Consider the following 13,084-nt stretch of genomic DNA (forward strand, 5'->3'; position numbering starts at 1 on the left):
GAAAGAAAATTTATTCAACAACCTAACCTAGCCGAGTTCTGTCAGCGAACCACCACTCAACACCTCGCTCGCCAAATTCACAGCTAAATCACTGTTCCCTAGGCCCATGCACTGACTTGAAGATATGCTGATGCAAAAGTATGATAATGTAATGCAAATTGTGCTGCTTTCCTCATGGGCTGCGAAGGCATCTTTCTCATTATAAGTTGCGTGAAACTTACCCGAAGTCAAGTCAGTTTTGGGTTCATCCCAGCAAATGTATGCGAACACTCGCTGGCTGGCTGACAGACAACCGGCAAGTGATTTAAAATTCAATGTTCGCTTCTTTAACTCTCTGTCTGATATGCCCACCATGGTTCGCCCAGCTCCGTTGTAAATAACAGTTATACCTTACTTTTTCAGCACTTTACCCCCCATTCTAAATGTCCGTAATTTCTGTCTGGTACTCTTGTCGCATCTAAGAGTTCAACAACAGTTTACATACAGTTGGCTGGTCCCTCCATTAGCATCTAATTTTACATTTTCTCTGTCATTTGAATGACTTAATTAAATTTAACTTACACTTCGAGTACGTACGATACCATACCGGTGACCTACAAACTTTCGGTATCATCGCATCTTGCCGAAGAAATTCGTTTTTTTTTTGTTGAAGGGTCGTGAAATATGTCGTTTCCCCCTAAGCTTGTTGGACCGCAATTATCGTTTTCTCTTTCGAATTCACCTTTTCGGGCATGGCCCCTAAAAAGGGTGGTCGGTCATTCTCCGGCGTAGAACTGTATAATTTACATAAATTTTCGTACACGCCTGTTCGTTCCATCGCGGCACCGAGAAGAGGCCCTCACACACTAGTGCCTTACTTTTCCCCGCCGTTCCGGATCACAACCGTATTTAACAACAGGCAGCTGACCGACTTTCGTAAACAGTTTGCACATTTGACAATTAAACGGTTTCCGCTCCGTTAGTGTGCGAGCTTCTTCACCGAAACTATTTAGCACACGATCAACTTCATCAATGCACAGTGTTACGAATTCGACAGAAATTTTGGTTAAAAATTTAAGAGCTTGTTTTCTTTTATCTTCCAACTAGCTGACCCGACAAACTTCGTATTGCCACAAATTAACCTGTGTTGTACATAAATCATGAATCTCGGATGATCTTTGTCACTATCTCGAGTTTTGCAAGCCCCCCAGTGGGCGGCGCTTCCGACGGCGGGTCACCGGCAACACTCGCGACCGGCTCGTCCTGAATGATCTAGTGTTACTATAGATAGTTTTTGTGGTCTTGTTATTGATTAATGTTTTATGGAAGAGTCTCGAATTTCTCGAGTTGGATTAGTTTTTGAGTTTCGCAAAAATTTCTGTTTTATTTGTATGAGAGTCCATATCTCCCTACCACAGGGGTGAGAGGTCGGTCTCTAGCTATCATAAAATAAATTCAAGACTGAAAAATCTCCTACATGCTAAATTTGGTTCCATTTGCTTGATTAGTACTCAAATTATAAGGAAATTTGTATTTCATTTGTATGGGAGCCCACCCTCTTAAAAGGGAAAGGGGTCGTAATACACCACAGAAAAAAAATTCTGCCATCTAAAACTCTCCCATGCCAAATTTGGTTCCATTTGCTTGATTAGTTCTAAAGTTATGAGCAAATTTGTATTTCGTTTGAATGGGAGCCCCCCCCCCTCCTAAAAAGGTAAGAAGTCCTAATTCATAATGGGAAAAATGGTTGCCTCCAAAAACACCCACATGCCAAATATGGTTCCATTTGCTTGATTAGTTCTCGAATTATGAGGAAATTTGTATGGAAGCCCCCCCCCCTCTTAAAGGGGAGAGGAGTTACAATTCCCCTTATAAAGAGGGAGGGGTCTCAATTTACCATAGAATAAATTCTTGTCACCGAAAACACCCACATGCCAAATTTGGTTCTATTTGCTTGATTAGTTCTCGAGTTATGAGGAAATTTGTATTTCATTTGTATAGCAGCCCCCCCTCCTAAAGTGGGGAGAGGTTCTTATTCATCATAGAAAAAATTCTTGCCTCCAAAAACACCTACATGCCAAATTTGGTTCCATTTGCTGGATTAGCTCTCGAGTTATAAGGAAATTTGTATTTCGTTTGTATAGGAGCCCCCCCCACTTAAAGTGGGGAGGGGTCCCAATTCATCATAGAAAAAAATTTTGTCTCCAAAAACACACACATGCCAAATTTGGTTCCATTTGCTTGATTAGTTCTCGAGTTATGAGGAAATTGGTATTTCATTTGTACAGGAGCCCCCCCTCTTAAAGTGAGGAGGGGTCCTAATTCAACATAGAAAATTTTCTTGCCCTCGAAAACACACACATGCCAAATTTGGTTCCATTTGCTTGATTAGTTCTCGAGTTATGAGGAAATTTGTATGGAAACCCCCCCTCTTAAAGGGGAGAGGAGTTATAATTCCCCTTATAAAGAGGGGAGGGGTCTCAAATTACCCTAGAATAAATTCTTGTCACCGAAAACACCCACATGCCAAATTTGGTTCTAATCAAGCAATAGTTCTCGAGTTATGCAGAAATTTGTGTTTCATTTGTATGGGAGCCCCCCCTCTTAGTGGGGGGAGGGGTCTCTAACCATCACTAAAACCTTTTCTGGCCCCAAAAACCTCTACATGCAAATTTTCACGCCGATTGGTTCAGTAGTTTTTGATTCTATAAGGAACACAGGACAGACAGACAGACAGACAGACAGACAGACAGACAGACAGACAGACAGACAGACAGGCAGACAGACAGACAGAAATCCTTCTTTATAGGTATAGATTTGTATTTCATTGGTGTAGAAGCCCCCTCTGTTAAAGTGTGGAAGGGTCCTAATTCACCATAGAAAATGTTTTTGCCTCCAAAAACCTCCACATGCCAAATTTGGTTCTATTTGCTTGATTAGTTCTCGAGTTATGAGGAAATTTGTATTTCATTTGTATAGGAGCCCCCCCTACTAAAGTGAGGAGAGGTCCTAATTCATCATAGAAAAAAATCATAGAAAATATTCTTGCCTTCGAAAACCTTCACATGCCAAATTTGGTTCCATTTGCTTGATTAGTTCTCGAGTTATGAGGAAATTTGTATTTCGCTTGTATAGGAGCCCCCCCTCCTAAAGTGGGGAGGGGTCCCAATTCATCATAGAAAAAATTTTGGTCTCCAAAAACACACACATGCCAAATTTGGTTCCATTTGCTTGATTAGTTCTCGAGTTATGAGGAAATTTGTATGGAAGCCCCCCCTCTTAAAGGGGAGAGGAGTTATAATTCCCCTTATAAAGAGGGGAGGGGTCTCAAATTACCCTAGAATAAATTCTTGTCACCGAAAACACCCACATGCCAAATTTGGTTCTATTTGCTTGATTAGTTCTCGAGTTATGCAGAAATTTGTGTTTCAATTGTATGGGAGCCCCCCCTCTTAGTGGGGGGAGGGGTCTCTAACCATCACTAAAACCTTCCCTGGCCCCAAAAACCTCTACATGCAAATTTTCACGCCGATTGGTTCAGTAGTTTTCGATTCTATAAGGAACAAAATACAGACAGACAGACAGACAGACAGACAGACAGACAGAAATCCTTCTTTATAGGTATAGATTATAAGTTTAATCTCATACTAATTTACATTCTTTATTGCGCTTCCTTCTATCCGCAGGGTGATTACATCAAACATCCGGTCCTGTACGAGCTCAGCCACAAGTATGGACTGGCGGACAACCTACCGGAGAGCCTGCTGCCCAATCGGCTGGAGGAAATCAAAGAAGCCATCAGACGCGAAATCAGAAAAGAGCTCAAAATCAAAGAAGGAGCCGAAAAACTGCGAGAAGTGGCCACCGACCGGCGGTCGCTGTCGGACGTAGCATCAATAGTCAAAAAAAGCAACAACAAATTGGCCGAACTGAAGTCGGAACTGCACGAGCTGGAAAGCCAGATCATACTGACGCAGGGCAACAGTGTTAGTAGCAGTAATGGACAAGGTGAGTGCAAATTTGCGATACCTATTTATTCTACCACCACCAATGTAACGATAAGACATTGACTAATTTTCGACGACGTGGGGTGGTATCGTATATTATTCGACCGTCAGCGTATCATTAGTTTTTATTGAACTATTTGCCAAATCTCTCATTTTGCAGTCTACTATAGTAGTTGACCTCTTTTGTGCGACCGTTTCCATTGGCTTGCTGCACTCAAAAATTGGAAAGAAAAAAAACATACGAAAAAAAACAAGAAGATAATCTACTCCAATTAGAGCTAATTTCGTAGCGATTTTATTTGAATGTTGTAATGCGCCGGCACTGATTCAATAACGGTTGTAAAACCGAAATAATTAGCGCTGATAATTCACGGACGATTCACCGATCGCCGTGAGCGCCGCCGCGCCGCACACGCACGGGCGCACAGGCCAAACCGTTTGATACTAGCTCGGTTGGTTCAGGTGTGCACGAGAAAAATCGGATGATGCTGGAAAAGCCAGAGGCAGGTCGGTCGATGTGGTTGGGTTTTAGTTAGGGTGCCTTCAAGATCAATTTTTCATGTGAACGTTGGGTTGGTTTGTTCGACATTTCTCAGCTGGACTTTTCTTTTTATTACCCTAAAGCTTTGGGACAACGCTTTATTATTTTTAAAAATAGAATATACGAATCTAATTAATTACAACTAAGGGCCTGGTAATTAACTAGAATTAACCCAGAATTGCCTTGTAAACTTCGCCCAATTATCAACTTTAGGTTGCTGTTGCATCAATGTACAACCCTTACATACTTAATGTGACGTTTTCTGTCAAACTTTATCCATTAGCCTTCGAAAAACCAGTATCATTGGACTGACTCGGGAGAAGGCGTAAAAGTAGACGAAGCTTGACAAAGGATATTATACAAGGTACTATATCGTTTTCAAATGATATTTTATGCAATTGTTTACGGTTCAGTATCATTGCCGTCTGGATATGGAAATCCAAAGTTCATAGGATTTCGAATTTGGCAACAAATGCGTGTCGCCTATGTTGCCAAAATCGAAGCCGTGCCAAAATCGAGACCCTTTTTCGATATGAAAAAATTTAATGTAAATGCTTTAGAAATTGACTAAATCTCAACAATCAACGATTGCAACCATTTTATTTTTAAAAAGTCCGCCAAGTCCGTTGCGGCAACCAATTAATGACTAATTTCAATCATAAATAAGTTGCAGCAACCATAAATGACCAAAGTGTGCTACTTGGGAGCAGATCTCTTTTGAGTTTTTTAAAGAAAATTACGGTTCATTTCGATAAACTCTTCGCGCTCTTCGTCCATTTTACAGTCGACCCGACTAGGTCCATTTACAGAGACTGTAGATTACAGAGGCGCCAAGACACTCCAAATCCGCTAAATTTTGAAACAAAACGGAGAGTACCATCATAAATAAAGGTAACTGCACTTTCGTTCAAAATTTAGCGGTTTTTGAGTGTCTCAGCGGCTCTGTAAACTACAGTCGCTGTAGGTCCATTGTCCCAATTATGCCCATTCGAACGCACTTCCACGCACTTCTTCTAATCTCTGTTGGACTGCAGTTTCGTCTGAAGCCCATTCTAATCATGATTTCCGCTGTTAATGCGCATCCAAAAACGACTGGTGTCATTTTCCGCCAGTAGTGAACCAAGATAGACAACAGGTATGAGAGACCATCACGTTGACGAAGCGCTTTGTGAGATTCAACCGAACTATCCCCGACCGAAATCCAAACACAGCACTGTGTACCATCCATTGAATTAGTTTGATCAGCTTCCTAGAGAAGCCATTCTCGTCCATGGTTTTCCATAGTTCCTTTCGATCGATGGTATCATACGCAGCTTTGAAATAAACGTAAATGGTACGTGGGAACTCTGTATTCTCGACCTTTTTCTTCCGGTGGCGCAACTTCGAGGAGGGCTGCTTCAGCCGCGCGAGATCCATGTGGGTGGGTGTGAGCTAAACCCCTCAATAACCAACCGGTTTGTATGCGACCTGAGCGTTGCAATCCCCGATATCGTACAGAGGTGTTACATCACTTTGACACTGTGCACGATTGAATATTTTTAAAACCATTATGAATGGTGTGCTGTTCATAAGCTGCTAACACTACATTTCGTAGGAGCAACATGGTTTCTATCCCAATACGTTCGACAACCACTATTTTATTGCACTTCTTCCCAACATGCTTGCTGAACATGAGTGCTGGTGCTCCAAATGATACGGTGAACACCGATCTGAACTCGTAAATTACGAATCTCGCCTCCTCTTGTGGAATGGTTCCGATCTTACCTAATGAACCGCACCCTTTGTGTGAAAATCGGATTGCAGCTTCCAGTTTATGAATATCTCAGGAGTACTTCAAGGTAGTAATTTAGGACCACTGCGCTTTATTTTGTTTATCAAAGCTGTATCGCTATCGCTTCCGAATGGTTGAAGAAAATTCTATTCAAAGTCGTTCAAATTACTTTGGATTGCGCTGCGATAACGTTTTTTATAATCAAAAATTTCTGACTGACGTCAATTTCCAAAAAAGTTACATTATCGTCTTTTGCCGGATAAAAATGCCTGTTATATTCAGTTCTACCATTCATATCCAAGTCATGCTGGTACGTGACCTTGGAGTTTCTCTAGATGATGCTTTCGTTCAAACTACGCTACAGTAAAAATATTACTAAATACTAACCATCAGCCTGGTTTCATTTTTAAAATAGTCAATGAGCTCCGGGATCCGGTATGTGCCTCTAATCGCTATATTCCTCTTTAGTGCGAGTGATACTCGAAACCAGCTCCGTTGTTTGGTGTCCGTATCAGAGCATTGCTATAACAAAAATTCGGCTAATCCTTCACAGCTACCAACTCACAGTGGTCGATATCAACAACTTGAGTATATACGTTCCTGCAAGTTCGCTCAGTCCTTCACTTGCTCTATGCCACCTCACCTCAAAAACGCCAAGAGCTCGTCGGTCAATCTCTTTCAACGTTCATGTTTCGTGACCGTTTGGTACGGAGTTGCAGGCTACGGCTCAGCTGGCTGCGTAATCCGTAGAAAGTCCTGTTGGCAGCTACTATTCGCTTTTTCACTTCACTGCTCACATTAGTGTCACATGTCACTAATGTGCCAAGGAAGACAAATTTATCAACCAATCAAAAGCGTCTCCATCTATCAATACTGCTTTTTCAAAATTCGAAGGGCTACCACGAGACCAGCCACCATATACTTTGTTTTGGTAGAATTTATGATAAGCCCTATCCTCGCAGCTTCCTCCCTAAGATGCGTGTACTCAGCAGCTCTACGGTTGACACCAATGATATCGATGTAGTCCGCAAACCCTAGGAACTTGTGAGGAGCTAGATTTTGAACCATCATGGGTTGCACGTATCCGTAGCGTAATCAGTTTTGTTGGAAAATGTTTAAGCATAATCTACCACAACTCATTTCATTTAACTGAATCGTACGCCGCCTCGAAATCTATTAACAAATGGTTGATCTGCAAGTTGAATTCTCGGAATTTATCGAGTATTTTTTGCAAGGTGAACATTTGGTCCGTCGTTGGGCGTCCCTTTCTAAAACCGCAATGCTTTTCATCAACAATGTCGGATAAAGATATGCTTTTGTGGAATCATTCATCACCCTCATCTAACAGCCGAACATTACTGGATTGAATTGTTTTCCTAAGATTAAAGCAAATTAACTCAGTCAGTCGTCTTTTTCGCCTGGACCTGCTATAATCCCTACAACTATTTTAAAACCAGGTGCTCCGATTACCTGGTATCTCCATTGACCTGCATGTTTAATTTAACGCTGCAACCAGTATTGCGAAGCCCACACTCTTGTGGTTCAATTTTCTCACACACTCCGGCACAGGCATCCCTTTAAAACTCCTGCTCTTATTTCTTCATGCACTGCAACGAGTTTTTGTGAGTGTGTGTTTAGCTAACAGCTTCAGTTGACGCTCGTCGTTCGTCGTTGCAGCCCGCTCTGCTGATACCGATTACTGGCGGCGGCTCGTACTCCCGCTCGCGAGTAGAATCGAGGGAGAAGACGAAGAAGAAGAAAAAGTAATGCAAAATTTATATTCCAGTGTGCCACCAGCCTCGCGGGCAGTTGTTTTTTGACCTGAGGAATAAGTTATGCAGGAAGACGATGTGAAGATGTGCGTGCGCGAGTGTGTCGGTAGCAGAATGTCTGCACACAGCACTGGCGGCTGTTTGTTTTACGCCTGCATGTGCGGCGTAAGCATTGAATGCTATGTTTCTCATACTCTTTCGCGTGCGAGTGGGCATCGTTGAATTCTCGCTCGATACGCAACATTGGCTGCAACAGCAATACTTTCAAAAATTCCTGAATGGTTTTAATCTGTAGAAGTAGAGATAAATGCAATGTCATTAACTACAATGGAATAACCATTCTGTGCGCTGAATCCAAGATATTCGAGACTGTCATGACAGACACCTTATTTGCAACCAGCCAAAAGTTTATTAGCACACTACAACATGGATTATTTTCCGGACGATGTGTAGAAACAAATTTGGTGAATTTTGCATCGTTCTGCGTAATTAGTTTGCGTTCCAAAACGCAAGTTTATACAGTTTATAATGATTTGAAAGCCGCTTTTGATACCGTTAATCATGGAATTAAATAAAAAGAAAACTCCAATTTAAGTCTACTATGTATATTTCTTCTTGACAGATACGTATTTCACCTACGACTTGCAGGCTTAGTCAGTTCGAAAACTGACACTGAGGAAGCCTGCAAGTCGTAGGCGAAATACGTGTCTGTCAAAAATTAAAGACGCTCCAAAAACTTCAACCGTTAATCATACTATTCATTTAAATAACCTATAGATATTTTGGTGTACCACAAGATTGTGCAGATGGTTGGAAACATACCTTACGGATAGGCAACTTTTCGTACAGCTTACTAACTTCTGGTGTACCACAGGGTAGCAATTTGGGACCACTGCTATTCTGCTTTCCCTTACCAACACATACTGGATTCCTATTTCAGAATCCCGAATATTCCTAGTTCATACTAAAGGAGATTCTTTTACCGAGTTATACCTGGGGCTTCATGTTTTGGCTTCTAATAGAAGAATTCTGGCTCTATAAGCAAGGCATTCTGTACGAATCTTATGCAGAACTCCTATACACGATTTCAACGCGAGGAATCCCAGAGAATTTTTACGAATCTTTTTGGTTCATCCGGTTTATCATAAACGATGCAGCGTTACTAATAGTCAATGATGGTGGAAGACTTTTGTTGACTGATTATTTGAAAATCTATCTTATAGTCAGACGAATCGAGGACTGCAGAATGTTACAGACGCTTCTGGACTTATTTAGTGACTGGTGCGTAAGAAATTGTAAAAATGTTACGTCATCAGCTCTCCTCGCATTAGAAACGCAATCGAGTTTGATTACGAAATTTCCGGAGCCAAACTGGACCAGAAACTCACCACGAAGTTCCACATTCCTGCCATCATTGATATGTCCAATCGTAATATTGGGTTTATATTTAGTTTATATCACTGAATTCAATAACCCACATTGCTGCAAAGCCCTCTATTGTTCTATTGTACGGTCGACGCTGAAGTTTGCGAGCATCGTTAGAAACCCGCACGAGTCTGTCAGGTCTGTTAGACTAGAAGACATTTTTTTTTTTTTTTGTATGCCAGAAGGGCATTGGGTTAAAAGGCCACTGCGACAGTCTTAATGATCGTCTTTTGTGGCAGGCCCCCCTAGAAGACATAGGATGATAGCTTCAGAAACTTTTAACTAATATTCATGAGATAATGCTCAGTATTTCATATTTGCTTTCAGCTTTAATAGCGAAAAACCACGATTTCCTTAAACGATGCCCCAGGCTGTGGAACAAGTTAAAGTTGAAATTATTGAGATAAAATTGTCTCCATTGAGAGAAAAATGTAAATTTAGTTTTCAAATTGAGTTTAAAAATCCTTGGCGGCACTGGTGCTAAAAAATAATATCTTTTTCGAATTCCTTGGGTGATTTCCTTCGAAAATGTGTAAATAGTGTCTTTCTAAACTTAATATTGCCTGAGATATAAGCAAAAGAAAAAAATTTTACATAAAAATGAGGTATCGCCTCCTTTAAAACGCTGTATCTCGGGATCAGCAAGGAATACCCCGGGGCGATAAATGATTCTTATGTAAAAAAATCTGCAAAATACGATGAAGTCGGAATTTTTGAGATCAAATTGTCTTCATTGAGATAAAAATGAAAATTTAGTTTTCAAATTGAGTTTAAAAATACTTGGCAGCACTGGTGCTTGAAAATAATATTTTTTTTTTCAAATTCCTTGAAACATAGCATTTAACGCTTACGCCGCACACGCAGACGTAAAAGGAACAGCCGCCGGTGCTGTGTGCAGACATTCTGCCACCCACACTCTCGCGCACGCACATCTTCACATCGTCTTCCTGCATAGCTTATTCATCAGACCAAAAAAGTCGTGGGGAACCCAATACTTCCGGAGATATAAGCAAAAGAAAATAAGAGGTTTTGACAAAAAAGGGTATTTTCCTTGAAAATGGAGGTGCTCCCAATCATCGAGAGAATGTCCGATCGGCACCAAATTTTCGATTTTTGCTTTCTGACCGAAAACGAACAATCTGGCGAAATTTGGTTCAAATTCGTGAAGGTCGATTACACGGGGCTCGGACACTTCGCGTGGAATGACCCTATGACGAACCATCACCCATTTACCGTCAACGAATTCTGGCACTTGACAATGTAAATACTAATACGTAAATAATTTTTAAGTGTTCATTTAGGCTCAAATTATCCGATGAATTATGCGAATAAATAACAAAGGTTTGCTCCAACGGTCTCATTTTACTAGACAAGCTACGGGAGAGAATTGAGAAGAGTAATGCCTCGATAATTGCTGCAATCGAGTCGAGGTCCCCTTTAGTAAATAGAAATAGAAGGTCTAATAGCTTCCAACCAGTCCAGTATTTTATTGTTTCGACTATTATTATCCAGTGTTGCGAAGCCCACACTTGTATGGTCTAGTTTTCCCACACACGAAAAAAGTGCTCGCCTGAAGCATTCGCTGGGAAGTGCTTTGTTATCCCCTTATGATTTAAATCTTATTCGGTTTAATTTAATTTTTTTTTATTTTCATTTTTTTTAGGCTTTAGGCTTGGTAAGGCAGAACTTCCTTTCATAAGACGATTATATTTTTGTCATGATGACACAGAAGCTTCTAAGAGGTTCTGCAACTTGTGCAATAAATTCAATATTTGGGGAATGATCGAAGAGTGGAATTAAGTTTCTAAAATTAGTGTAGTACATAGTCATTGAATCTCGACGTAGGTGAATGAGAAGTCCTGAACGATCAAACGACAATAGACGAACGTTTCGAGACTTATTTTGTCACGCGCCTTCCGACGCTAAGTGTCGAGACTCGTGAGACCGTCTTTCCGGTGAACAAAAGACAACAACAAGACAGGGCGAGACAGCAATAAAAACGGTAATGAACGATGTATAGATAAAATAGAAATTGAAAAATGGCATTGTTCGGGGTTTTGTGCTCGTTCCGCTTGTGCAATTCGCGCACTGCATCCGTTCCGTTACGATACGAGCCAAGCCAAGCACCACCGCCGGGGTGGTGGCACGTCACATTCTTCGTTGCTGTTTTACTCTTTACCTCTCATGCATCGTGGATTGCATTTCTGGTGTGCCAAAAGCGCAGCATGTAACAATAAAATGTTATAATATGCAGCCCAGAATTGGCGTGGTGTAATCGGATGGCTGGCGGTGGACGAGAAGCCACCGAGCCACCATAATGGCTGCAAGGTCGACGAACGCGGCCAGCCCGGCAACCAGCTGATGGTTTGTGGCTTCGTTTCGGACACGAGCTGCCCCCGGGGAAATAAGATTAATGATCAATGAATGCAACGTCCCGTTGTCCGGCGTCCGGCGATCGATGTGGCTGGGGAATTGATTCAGTGTGTTAAAGCCAACCAGGCAAATCATTTATCAAACTTGACTGCTTGTGTTGATGTAACTTACCGGTTGGATAGAAAAAAATTTGTTCTGGAATTCCCCAGAATCCGGAGTGATTTGTTCCTTCAAATTATAACGTTTGAGACAGCTTGAAACTTGAAGGTAATTTTGCTGTCTTAATTCAACCCACGTCAACTCATTTATTGAATTTGTGCTACCGGACCAGCACCTTCGCATTCATCGCATTTAGACGTTCGGTTGACACCGTTGCGTTGTGGGAAACTGTCTCCGTTTCAAGTGTTTGAGCAGAGGAAAACGAGAGCAGTTATACTGAACTGACGACGGCAGTTTCATTCACTAATGGCCTCAACAATAATTGTGTCCCTCGTTGTGATATAATTGAGACATCTCAGTTGTCTGACGTATGTGCGAATAGTGGATACTGTGCATTGTACCGGGTGCCATCGATATTCGTTCCCACACATGATACGGACACACCAATAGATGGAAACCCGCTGCTGCTGCTGGTCTACATTCAGGGCATAACGACAGATGAATGAATTCAAGCTGCCATCAGAGCGCGGTCGGTGGTAGCGGTCCACAGAAAAGCCGAGGGCGGAATGCTGTATACACTTTGAACAACAGATGCATTTCTCGGCACTCAATGCTAAGCATCAACCATGTGGCATTTGTTCTATGTTTTTCCAATGCGCTTCCGATGCAGATTTTCCATGCAACAAACCGACGGACCGACCGACCGGGTGGCGCTGAGCTGAGATACAAGAGTGCAGAATGTGTTATGCAATTGTTGTACCATTGTTTTACATAAAACCCAGAAAATGTTTTGCACTGATTGTTGTACACCTACTGAAGCTGCTGCCTGCCGGTAGGTGAGAAAAGCTGAAAGCTGATAGGGATTGTTTCAATGTTTTTCCGCCTGTTTATTCATGGTACCTACCGACACTGGCGTACCCAGGCTGAGCCGCACTGGGGCACGTGTCCCACTCTGTATAATTTCCGCTATAGTTTTAAGTCTATACGAAGCTCAAGCTCAAATTCAATTCTAATTTCATGCCCAACTCCAAACAAACACAATTTTCAGTGCAATTTA

General features: G+C 41.7%; 1 protein-coding gene across 6 annotated transcripts in view; it reads left to right on the plus strand.

Annotated features, from left to right (window-relative positions):
- LOC128737916 (serine/threonine-protein kinase N) overlaps positions 1–13,084 on the plus strand; it is a 214,563-nt gene that overhangs the window by 111,738 nt on the left and 89,741 nt on the right. For all 6 annotated transcript variants that reach the window (XM_053832689.1, XM_053832685.1, XM_053832688.1 and 3 more), the window contains one exon: positions 3,666–3,987. In XM_053832689.1, the coding sequence (XP_053688664.1) occupies positions 3,666–3,987 (322 nt within the window). The remainder of the gene's footprint in view (positions 1–3,665; positions 3,988–13,084) is intronic.

The sequence above is a fragment of the Sabethes cyaneus genome, chromosome 2, assembly GCF_943734655.1.
Source record: "Sabethes cyaneus chromosome 2, idSabCyanKW18_F2, whole genome shotgun sequence".
NCBI classification, from domain to species: domain Eukaryota; kingdom Metazoa; phylum Arthropoda; class Insecta; order Diptera; family Culicidae; genus Sabethes; species Sabethes cyaneus.